Source organism: Hippoglossus stenolepis, chromosome 9, assembly GCF_022539355.2.
Source record: "Hippoglossus stenolepis isolate QCI-W04-F060 chromosome 9, HSTE1.2, whole genome shotgun sequence".
Lineage (NCBI taxonomy): Eukaryota > Metazoa > Chordata > Actinopteri > Pleuronectiformes > Pleuronectidae > Hippoglossus > Hippoglossus stenolepis.
Window position 1 is genome coordinate 28538371 of NC_061491.1, and position 12500 is coordinate 28550870.

Below are 12500 nucleotides of genomic sequence, written 5' to 3' on the forward strand. Positions count from 1 at the left end.
TGATGTGAGTGGACGATGTGGAGACATGAAGACAGAGCTGACATCATGAGACTGAGTCGAGGAACAATATCAGAAAATTGAACATGAGCTGAAAATATAAAAAATGTTTTTGTTCTTGAGGAGCATGAAGAAAACACACAAACAGAAGAAGATTCATTAAAATCAAAATCAAATGGAAATGTTCAAATTTTAAACGTTAACATGATGATGAATCTGACCTGAGACATGATTCCAGCTCACAAACCTGAAGGGTTGAAAACTCAGATTCTTTCTCACGTTAATAAGTTTCTACTTAAATCAGTCAGCGTCTCATTTAGATTAAAATAATTTAATAAAATCCTCTTCACAACAGTAAATACAACACAAAGTGAGACAGAAATAGAATGAACAGTTAAAATGCTAACATCTTGTGTGGGAAATTATGATAATAATAATAAGAACATTTAAAAAGTAATTAGTTTCTGTTTTGTTTTTTCTTTTAGGTAATTCTTTGTCTGGATCTGTGAAAGTAACTAAGTACAATGTTCCAGGTGCTTGTGCATCATGCTTCTTTATTATAATGATCCAGTAAAACACATGATGAGATATTCTGCTTAATCAGTACTCTGTTACTTTCAGTAATCCCCTTTATAAATATCATAAATCATATATTTAAAACACAGGACTTTTAACTGTAACAGAGTATTTTTACTCTGTGGTTACTGCAGTTTACTTCTCACACTGCTGATTCAAACGATTGTTAAATTATAGTTACACGCACACACTCCACCCCCCTCTGGTGCAAATGGTCTGGTCCAGGGAGAGAGAGAGAGAGAGAGAGAGAGAGAGGAGAGAGAGAGAGAGGAAGAGAGAGAGAGAGAGAGAGAGAGAGAGAGAGAGAGAGAGAGAGAGAGAGAGAGAGAGAGACAGAGAGAGAGAGAGGGAGAGAGAGAGAGAGACACACATGCTGCTATCTCTCACACACACACACACACACACACACACAGACACACACACTGTGAGTATATTCGGGACGCAGTGAGGATCAGCTGATGTCGGAGCTGCTGGATGTTTCTGACAAACATCAGGTAAGATCCTGAACTTTAATTATATAGATAGGATTATATAATATATTGATATACATATGTCATGAGTTTAATACAGAAACAGCATTAAACAGCTCGTGTCCTTATATTAGAGTGATTCACAGGAATTCTCGACATGTTTATCCTGAACTTCATCTGTCTTCTCCTGAGTAACTGCGTTCAAACACTGACATATAGATATATGGATATATAGATATATAGATATATGGATATATAGATATATAGATATATAGATATAAAGCATATGATCCGGATGTTTTCAGCGGGACTTCGGTCCGGCTCACTCCCCGGCTCTGGTCGACCTTGTCCGGGGGAGACGGCGCTTGTGACGCCGCCGGGCTGACGGCACCGCAGCCCCCGCTACTGTCTGTGATTAAACGAACCGTTTGAAATCATCAGATTCAGAAATGATTTACTCACTGTGGTTATTGTGTTAGAGGCTGCAGGACAGAGAGAGGAGGAGAGGAGGAGGAGGAGAGGAGAGGGAGAGGAGAGGAGGAGGGAGGGAGGAGAGGGAGAGGAGAGGAGAGGGAGAGGAGGAGGAGAGGGAGGAGGAGAGAGGGAGGGGGAGAGGGAGGAGGAGAGGGATGGAGGAGAGGAGAGGAGGAGAGGAGGAGAGGAGGAGAGGGATGGAGGAGAGGATTAAGGAAGGGAGGATGGTTTTATGTAACACCCCCTCCTCATCCAGCAGTGCAACATCTGCCGGCCGGCCTCCACTAATCTATCTATCTATCGATCTATCTATCCATCTATCTATCTGTCTGTCTATCTGTCTTGTCTGTCTATCTGTCTATCTGTCTATCTATCCATCCATCCATCTATCTATCTATCTATCTATCTATTATCTATCTATCTATCTATCTGTCTATCTATCTATCTATCTATCTGTCCGTCCATCAATCCATCCATCCATCCTATCCATCATCTGTCTATCCGTCCATCCATCCGTCCATCTATCTATCTGTCTGTCTGTCTGTCTATCTGTCATCCATCAATCCATCAATCCATCCGACCCGTCTGTCTATCTGTCCATCCATCCGTCCACTAATCCATCTATCTATCTATCTATCTATCTATGTCTATCTATCTATCCATCCATCCGTCCATCTATCTATCTATCTATCTATCTATCTATCTATCATCCATCCATCCATCCATCCATCCACTTTATGTTGGTTTCTATTTAATTCAATGAGAAGGTTCCTCCAGGTTCCTCCAGGTTCCTCCAGGTTGTTCTATGGTTGTTTAGAAGGTTCATGTAGTAATTGAAGAGGTTCATTGCCTTTGTCCTACATCCTTCGTAGGACTCGGTTTACGAAGGTGCGTTCTTCAGCGTGATGAACTGAGATGAGTCTGGTCTTTAAATGCAGCCTCCGAAGGATGTGGCCCCTGAATCAGGACACATATATTAAGAAGGTTCTGTTGTTCCTCGGGAAGGTTCTGGAGGTTGTGTAAGAATATGGATTTCTGGTTTCTTTTCCTGTAATTTGTCTCCTCATCTGCATCTGTCGGTCACTCATGAGTTGACGGGTCTCCGTGAAACTTCATGTACGTTTGCAGCTCGTGGATAAATGTGAAATGTGTGGAGCTGAATATAGATGATCTCTTGTGTAGAAAACGACCGTATGCAGTTTCCGTGCTGTTTTACAGCCTAATGTCAAAGAGAGATTTTCTAGAGTAACTTTAAAGTTATTCTGTTTTGGTCTGATTCATCTTTATCCTCTGAGCCCGAGAGATGAAACTTTAGCTTGAAACAGTTTCTGCTGATGTGAAGAATAAAGATAGTTTGTGTTTGGAGAGGGACCCGTCCACGAGAGAGGCGTCGTCATGGAAACATGAACAAGAGTTGATGTGAACTGTTGAGTCTCAATGACTGAAATCATGATGTGTCTTTGCAGAAATGCTCAATGATTATGATGAAGGAGATGATGATGTGTTTGTCGGTGGTCCGTTTGGGGACAGTCACGTGGGGGACAACAAGCAAGTCCCCTTGAATCCTGACATTTGCAGGTGAAGACGTAGTTATGTCGTCTAAAGTCATGAACAGACATGAACTGTGTAAAATATTGTGTGGACATCCACACCGGCGTCGGCCCTCATCACCAGAAGCTCTGGAACCTCCTCGTGTTTCCAAGTGGACGTCTTCGTCTTCTACGTGTACGGCTCCTCTTCTTCATCCTGAGATGTTTGTGTTCTTCCAGTTTCACGTCCGTCACGTGTTAGAAACCTCATCAACACGTCCACTCGCTCTCTGGGAAGCTTCCACACATTGTCCTGCTGTTTCCTCACATGGACTCACTCTGACATGTTACACACATGTTACCAGGAGGCTGCAGGAGAAGGTCAGGAACCTGTGCAGGTCTGAAAGCAGGTGAAGTGATTGATTGATGTGATGATACTGATTCATAACTAATGGTTGTGATGAGGAGAGATGCAGCCAGCCACACACACAGAAAAACAATCATTTAGAAGATTTAGAGTTAATCTAACTCCAACCTGGACTGTGGGAGGAAGCTGGAGAAACTCACACACAGACCTCAACCAGGATGTGAATCTTCTATTCAGTCAAACAGTGCGAACCACTTTACCACCATGACGCCCCCTGAGAGCAGCAGATGATAAACACTGTGTAACAGCAGCTGAACACACGACTTCATCCAATCACTGAAGGTCCTGAGTCTAAACGTTTCAATGATTGATTGGACATGAATGATGAGTTGAGACGTCTGGTTCTGGTGAGTCGGACTGAGCTCGACCATCAGCTCCACTCAGCTGCTTCTGTTTGTGCTGCAGTCCAACTTTCTATTGTATAACACGAGTGAAGATGACTCATGAGTCCAGAAATAGAGAGAGCGCCCACGCAGCGCGGAGAGACGTTCAGGGACCGTACGAGTACACACACTCCCATTCAACCACATATCTGTCATAGCTGCTGCACCTGAGGAGTTAAAGGAGCAATCAGTGATTTGAACACCAAACACGCCACAGTACAGGAAGCTGCTGTAACACACACACACACACACACACACACACACACACTGTTTTCACATAGACGTCCCTCGAACACAACATCCTCCTTCATGACATGTTTTATCATTTTATTTAACTTTGTTGATTCAGCTGTTACATCGTTTTGCAGGACGTTGTTTTTCGTTAATGCGTCGTGATAACATGTGTTTCTATTATTTTGGAAATGTCACTAACTCCTTCACACTGAACCTGCAACTTAACGTGACGATGATTATAATGGAGACACGTGTTATTGCTCCACCACTCGACTGAATCGGACCCGGACATTCTCCTGCTGCTTCTCTACTTGAGAAACACAAACTTAACAATGATTAACAGTTAAACTTTGAGTTGAAGAAATTAGTTTTTTAAAGTTTTTTTCTCCTGTTCATCATCTCATGACATTTCAGACTCATCATGCGATGCCTTCAGAGGTCACGACCCTCAGGTTGGGAACCTTCAGAGGTCACGACCCTCAGGTTGGGAACCTTCAGAGGTCGGAGCTCGGTTTGTTTCTGTTGTGACGGCTCATGTTGTGTTGCAGCTGTTTAATCCTCAGGTTGGAAAAAGCTGAATGTTCTTTTAAAAACTGTTGCGGATCAGATCCAGTGTGTTACTGCGGCAGACGGAGGCCTCGGCTCTTATCTCTGTGTACAGCAGGGGGCCGAGGGGGCTGGGGGGTGTTGATGCTGCAGGAATGAGGCCACGGGCTCAGCCAGCGCTGGAGCTGCTGCTGGAGGAGGTGGTGTTGCACTGTGTTGTTTTGGCTGCAGGCGTTCAGGCTGCCGTCCACTCACCGTCAGCTCCATCACTGCAGGAATTTTAAGTTGCTGATATGACAGATGGACGAGCTTTATTCAGCACAACACCTTCCTCTCTCATCTGTCATCTGTCAGCATTCAAAGCTATAAAACATTTGTGTGACTGCAGAAGAAAAGAATCCGATGATCTGTCAGACGAGAGAACGTCTGTTTCATTGTCACTAAAGCTGCTTTCAGACCTGCACTTTCTCCAGAGGAGGTGCATGTGTGAACACGAATGTCTGAGTGAGACACTGACCTGAAGGATGAAGGAAAGGAAGGCTGCAGATAGAGAAGGAGAGAAGGATGAAGGAAAGGAAGGCTGCAGATAGAGAAGGAGAGAAGGATGAAGGAAAGGAAGGCTGCAGATAGAGAAGGAGAGAAGGATGAAGGAAAGGAAGGCTGCAGATAGAGAAGGAGAGAAGGATGAAGGAAAGGAAGGCTGCAGATAGAGAAGGAAAGAAGGATGAAGGAAAGGAAGGCTGCAGATAGAGAAGGAGAGAAGGATGAAGGAAAGGAAGGCTGCAGATAGAGAAGGAAAGAAGGATGAAGGAAAGGAAGGCTGCAGATAGAGAAGGAAAGAAGGATGAAGGAAAGGAAGGCTGCAGATAGAGAAGGAAAGAAGGATGAAGGAAAGGAAGGCTGCAGATAGAGAAGGAAAGAAGGATGAAGGAAAGGAAGGCTGCAGATAGAGAAGGAGAGAAGGATGAAGGAAAGGAAGGCTGCAGATAGAGAAGGAAAGAAGGATGAAGGAAAGGAAGGCTGCAGATAGAGAAGGAAAGAAGGAGAAGACAGTTTGGAGAGGAAGACATTTTAGGGAAGGACAAAGGAAAAGAAAGCGGGAAGAAATTAAGGAGGCAGAAAAGGAAAGGAGGAAGAAGAAAGACAAGAGAAAGGTGTGTGTGGTAAAGAGGGAGGAAAGGGTAAGTATGAAAGGAAATAGTAGAAGGACAGAATGACTACAGCAACAAGAAAAGGAAAGGAAAGTATGGAAGGGAGGAGGGTGTACATAAGGAGCATATTGGTTTTAAATGCTCAAAAGAAGTGTAGAGTGAAGGAAAACGAGGAAGCAAAGACAAGTGGAGTAAGGATGGAAGGAGGTAGCTGGGAACTAAAAGAAAGGAAGGAGGGAAGGAGGGATTAGGAAGGAATATAGAGGAGAAGGAGAGAAGGATGGATGTAAGGAGAGGAGGACGTAGAAAAGGAAAGAAGAACTTCATGAATCGGCAGCAGGAACTTCAGGTTTTGTCAGGGATGCATCACCTGTCTTTCTGTTGTCATGACGACGATGGGGGTCCTCCGTCAGCAGCTGGCATTTTGGAGCATCCATGAAATCCCTGCTGTCGTCATGACAACAGAAACACAGATTCAATGGTAACTGTACTGTGGCAGAGAAAGAGAGAAGGGATGAGGGAGTAGGGAAGGAAGGAAATTGAGGGAAGGAAAGAATGGAGGTGGTAGGAGGTAGGATGAAAGAAATATGGCCAGCAGGATAGGGAGGAAGGAAAGGAAGGAAACGCATGATAGAAAGGAGGAGGCATAGGAAGAACATAAGAGAAGATGGAAAACAGAAAGGAAAAGAAGGGGGCTCAGCAAGGAAAGAAGGAAAGAAGGGAGTTAAGGATGGAAGGATATAGTGAGCTAAGGAAAGGAGGAGACAGACGGGCAAGGGAGATATACAAAGAAGTGAGGAGGTAGGAGAGAAGAGAAGGAAAGGAAAAAGTAAGAAAAAAGTGGTGAAGCAAAGGAAAGGAGGAAGCAGGAGAGGACGGACGACAAGAGGAAGGAAAGGATGAGGTTGTAGGAAGGAAGGAGGACGTTGTAAAGGAAAGGAGGGAAGGAAAGAAGGAAACATCACAACAAACAAGTTAAAGACGTTACGCAGACGATGTGATGTTGTACGTGTCGGCCAATGACAGCAGCCGTTACCTTCGGTCTGGGTGTGGTCACATCCTGCGAGCTGAGATAAGAGCCTGCCAACGCACACACACACACACACACACACACACACACACACACACACACACACACACACACACACACACACACACACACACACACACACACACACACACACACTGTTTTCACATAGACGTCCCTCGAACACAACATCCTCCTTCATGACATGTTTTATCATTTTTATTTAAACTTTGTTGATTCAGCTGTTACATCGTTTTGCAGGACGTTGTTTTTCGTTAATGCGTCGTGATAACATGTGTTTCTATTATTTTGGAAATGTCACTAACTCCTTCACACTGAACCTGCAACTTAACGTGACGATGATTATACACACACACGCTCTAACTGCGTCGTATGACTTCCTGTGTGTGTGTGTGTGTGTGTGTGTGTGTGTGTGTGTGTGTGTGTGTGTGTGTGTGTGTGTGTGTGTGTGTGTGTGTGTGTGTGTGTGTGTGTGTGTGTGTGTGTGTGTGTGTGTGTGTGTGTGTGTGTGTGATTAAAGCTTTCGTCAGACGGGCACATGAACTGATCACCGCTCAGGACCACACACTGTAAATGACGATGGAGACGTGATGATTGACAGCTGACACTGACTCCTGATTGGTGGAGAGCGGTCACTACTGCACAGACTCTGACGTCATCACCACATTCTTACAACAGGAGGAAAAACACCGACGTCCATCTTTGTTTACAGTCTATGTTCAGGCCCCAACAATAGGAAATATAATACAATATAAACAATGAGGTGGATAATAGAAACTCATGAATAATGGAAACTATTTAAGATGAGTCACAGTGAGAAAGTGAATAATCAGCTGTGGGGGTGAAGCAGTGACTCAGCAGTTTTCAGTCTCTGACCCACTTACAGCTTCAGACGTGTTTCACATGAGTCGGGAACATTGGGAGGAGGAGGAGGAGGAGGAGGAGGAGCGTGCAGGAGGAGGAGGAGGAGGAGGAGGAGGAGGAGGAGGAGGAGCGTGCAGGAGGAGGAAGAGGAGGAGGAGAGGAGGAGGAGGAGGAGGAGGAGGAGGAGCGTGCAGGAGGAGGAAGAGGAGGAGGAGGAGGAGGAGGCGTGCAGGAGGAGGAGGAGGAGGAGGAGGAGCGTGCAGGAGTCGTGATAGATAAAATAAATGATTTGACTGAGGTTTGTACAAGTTAGATTCTACAACTCGACCTGTAGAAGCTGCTGCTGCTGAAGTTAGTTCTTAGGTTTAAACACGTGATGTGTGATTTCTGCCACCAGGTGGCGTCCCAGTCAGGACAGTAACGCAGCACTCACACAGCAACTCATCATTCAATTTGAATGTGGTGACGTCACACGATGCTGAACTGCATCGCGGTTCCGCTAAAGATGTGACTTCAAACTGGATAAAAAGTCACTTTTGACTCTCCAGACAAACACTGCACACGCACAAAGAGGATGTGACGCCACCAACAGGCGACTAAAGGAAACGTTACCTTGATTCAAACTACAGAAATCTGCGGGTTTGAAAACATCATGTAAGAACTCAGCTACAGATAAAACAGGTCTGATGTTTTGAAACATTTATTCAGTATTCAGTTCAAAGGCGTCGGTTCATCTCTGAAGGAAGCGTTCAGCAGCTCCTGCCTTGAGAGCTCAGAACCTTCAACGTTCTGGTTCCACGTCACAGGGTTTTATTTTGTGGTTGAAACTGAAGCACTTTGCTGAAGGTTCATATGAAATCGTGGTTTGAGTTAAACATCTGGAAAGTGAACGCATCATTTCACTACTTTCAATTGGTTTAGAGTTTTTTAAAGTTAGTTTACCACACGTTTAACCAGCTGCTGCGGCTGAGCCATAAAATATTTACTGATAAATTCATCTTTACTGGAAAACTGTCTCAGTTCTGCTGATTCACTTGGTTTGAGCAAAACTTCACGGATTAGAAAACAGATTTAGAGTGAAACCTCATTTGAAGTCTGTTGTTGAAGTGTGTGTGTGTGTGTGTGTGTGTGTGTGTGTGTGTGTGTGTGTGTGTGTGTGTGTGTGTGTGTGTTATAAATCTAACGACTGCAGATTCTCAGGAGCCGTCTTTGTGTTTTCTGTGTGTGTGTGAAAACGCAGTGACCTGAACTAACGACCTCCGCAGTGAAATTAACAAGATAATTTACGTGTTTTCGTACAAACGCAGAGAGAAAGTTGGACGGAACTCAGACGACTCGTCCTAGAGACGGAGTTATTTATTGGTTTTTAGTTTTATTCACATATTTATTCAGTTGATCTGAGTTTGGGTGGATGTGGATAAATAGATTTATTTAGAATAATCATTTGTTCGTTTGTTTTTTAAATTTTAAAAACATATGGTGGTCATCGACCCACTCCTGAGGTTATTTAGACCTGTGGAGTCCTGTGGTCCAATCGCTGGTTTACTGGTTAATATTCATATAAACATTAATGCCATGACTTAAAGTCAAAAATCACATTTCATTTCATTTTTCTCTGAACTGAACACATAGTTTGTGTTTTCAGTTTTTCGTGTGACTCTCTCCTCCGACACACAACCAGCAGCTCCCTCTTCACTCTGGGTCGTTGACAGGCATTCTGGGAAATGTAGGAAATTGCCAAATGCTGTGGACAAAGTTAGATTCACCAATAAAAACTAATTTACAACATCACTGATTTACAGCTGAGCCGGGGGGGGGGCAGTGGAAGCTTGGATTATCCTCCCAGGCGGGGCAGCCGGGTGGGGTTTACCTGCGCCTGTGACCCCTGCAGTGTGAGCGTGTTGAGACAAAGTGATGGACAGTTATTGGGGACCTGCAGAGTCGGGGTGGTCTGACGGTTGGAGGTCTTCTTCAGTGCAGCATCCACCTCTTTGTCTCTGCCACATTTCTGCCAGCTGATTGGACGGCTGGGTGCGGTTACCTAGCAACCTGACCAGACTCAGCGGCAGATCTGCTGGATGAACACGAATCAGGACATTCACTTTAAAAAAGTGATGCTATTAAAAGTTTAGCTGATTGAAGACATAAAAAACATTTAAAGTTAATGTCTTAAACAAATCAGCAATAATCAATAATTTTATACATTGTGTTCAGCGCCATCTTGGTTATTTGAAACCAGAAATAACCATATTTGGAGAAGTGGGGGTGGAGCCTGACTGAGAGCTGAAGGACACTGCACCTGCCGCCTGTCCCATTGGACGGTACTAGCCGTCAATCAAACTGTGGTATCCCCCCCCAATTGTGTGTATCAATAAACCAGGTTCAGCAGCAGAGAAACTTTCAGGAACCCTGGTGATATTTAAATCTTAACCACAGACGTCAACATTTCAATAACATCAGTTTATTTAAGAATAACTATTATCTGAAGTTTTTAAAACCAGGAAGCAGTTTCTCATTGAGTCAAACACAAACGTCCCTCCGACAGAAACACGCTCGTCTGATTCCTGCAGTTTGTCTCTCGCCAGCGTCATCGCTTAGCAACAGTGTTGACTCCCTGAAAGTAAAAGCTAAAGCTGAAAATCGACTCAGAGCTTCAGTGTGAGACGACAAACAAGGAGACACAAGGACGACTCCTTCTTCAAGAGTCCATTCCCGTTTCTACTGATAACGAGTTGGTGTTAAACAGCAGCTTCACCTGGACTGAAGCTCGACTCACCTGCAGATCACATGATTCCTGTGTTTGCTTCGTGTTCGAGATGTGAAAGTAGACTCTCCCTGCTTCTCTTTAAAAACGCCGTGTGTGTTTTTCCTCTAAAGACTCAGAGCTGAAGTTTCTCCTGTGACTGTGAACTGTGAGTTTTTCAGATTTAAAGACTTTCTGCTCATTTTCTGAATCCTCCTTCACTTTGTACATTTTATTTCCTTCCTTTAGGTTTCAGGTCAAATCTGAGAAAATCTCTTCACTGAGTGAATCTTTGTTTAAAGAGATGAAACCTGATTCCATAAACTACTCGATGAGATTATTGACTCTGATTCCAGAGCTACAAATATTATTATTATTATTATTATATGAACTGTTGATGCTAATAACATCTTTACATCTATAATCATCTTTTCATTACCACAACGTGTCAGAGCTGAAACATGATGGTTCATTATTGAACACATGGATCACACTGACCTCTCTGGTGAAGGCTGGTACTGCTTCTCTGTGTGGAGATGTCTGATGTCAGATGGTAGTGATGATGACGGTGAACTGCATTGTTGATTATATCAGAAACATTTCTCCAAAGTTCAGTTTGGACAGTTTTTGGAAACTTTATCGCCACTCGTATTTAAAATAAACGTACGTGGGTTTGAGTGAAGCAGGAGTTTGTACCGAAGGAAAATAAAAGATTTCCAGTGATGCAGCTTTGGTCTCTTGGATGTCCTTCAGATATAATGGATGTTTAGAGTCATAGCCCAGAACAGAGGACGCCTTTGTGAAGGACGGATGTTTGAGGACGTCAGAAATCAGAGCGAAGCGTTCAGTCGACCACAAACCAGCGTATCAATTATTCAGAGTCAGTGACACCAGAGATCAATACAGCAGAGACAGTCTGAAGCAGAAACTCTAAAAACTGCTCCATCGTGTAAAGTCAAGCTCCTTAGTCACTGGAATAACTTTAAAATCACAATCTGTGTTTATTCAAAGAGAAAATAAACTGAATCCTTTCTGCTTCATCAGCAGTTTATGGTTTATTCATCACAACTTGTTTTTAACGTTTGTGTTCAGGTGCTGAAGACGAACAGATACAGACATGATCCCCTATTCTCCCTGAGGTAACACACACACACACACACACACACACACACACACACACACACACACACACACACACACACACACACACACACACACACACTGCTTTGAAACGAGCAGTCTTTTCCCGTCACTGACCGCATGTTACCCTGACCTGTGTGTGTGTGTGTGTGTGTGTGTGTGTGTGTGTGTGTGTGTGTGTGTGTGTGTGTGTGTGTGTGTGTGTGTGTGTGTGTGTGTGTGTGTGTGTGTTGGACAAAGCTGTGCTCTCTGGAATAATCCCTTTGTGTCGTCCTCTCACCTCAGACAATGTGGAACCGTCTCTGCAGCAGAGACGTGAACACACAGTTGTGTCGACTGTTTACATTCACACAATCATCTGATCGTACAAACACAACATTTTCTATTTATTGGCTCGTCGGCCCTCTGCCCCGACACTGCCCCTACTGTTCATGTGCATATTGCATCTGAGGTTGTGTTTCTGTTTCTAGTTTGTTTTTTTACTCTCAATTTAACTGGACTTAAATCTACTAGAATATACTTTACATATTTGTACGGATACTCTATAATCAATGACATCTTGTGTATGTTCTTCTTTTAGGAACGGACCAATCAGCAGTCAGGATGATGCCCAAGGTAAATTCAGTTTGTGATATTTTCTCCTGACGTCTCTGTGTTTAGAGCTGAAAGGTAAATGTGAGAGTTGAGCGCTGACATCACTTCACAGCAGGATCGTAACCAACCTCACATTTACTTCACTTTCACTTCTGACGATCACATGTGACGTCTCACTGAGCTGCTCTGAACCTTTTTGTCTTTTTCAATAAAGGTTTGAAAAACAAAAAGATGAAAAACAAACTCTTCATCTGTGATTTTCTGTAAAACAACATGAACGTCTTTTATTTCCCTCATTACCTCTCTGACCTGTGTGTGTGTGTG

The 12500-nt window shown here is 43.7% G+C and overlaps 1 protein-coding gene across 2 annotated transcripts in view; it reads left to right on the top strand.

The window, feature by feature from the left end:
• Window positions 1–953: 953 nt before the first annotated feature.
• The window catches only part of LOC118114716 (dematin), an 18463-nt gene continuing 6916 nt past the window's right edge, over window positions 954–12500 (top strand). For both annotated transcript variants that reach the window (XM_035165308.2, XM_035165307.2), the window contains exons 1-3: window positions 954–1067; window positions 11535–11581; window positions 12163–12197. In XM_035165308.2, the coding sequence (XP_035021199.2) occupies window positions 12186–12197 (12 nt within the window). In that variant the 5' untranslated portion in view covers window positions 954–1067; window positions 11535–11581; window positions 12163–12185. The remainder of the gene's footprint in view (window positions 1068–11534; window positions 11582–12162; window positions 12198–12500) is intronic.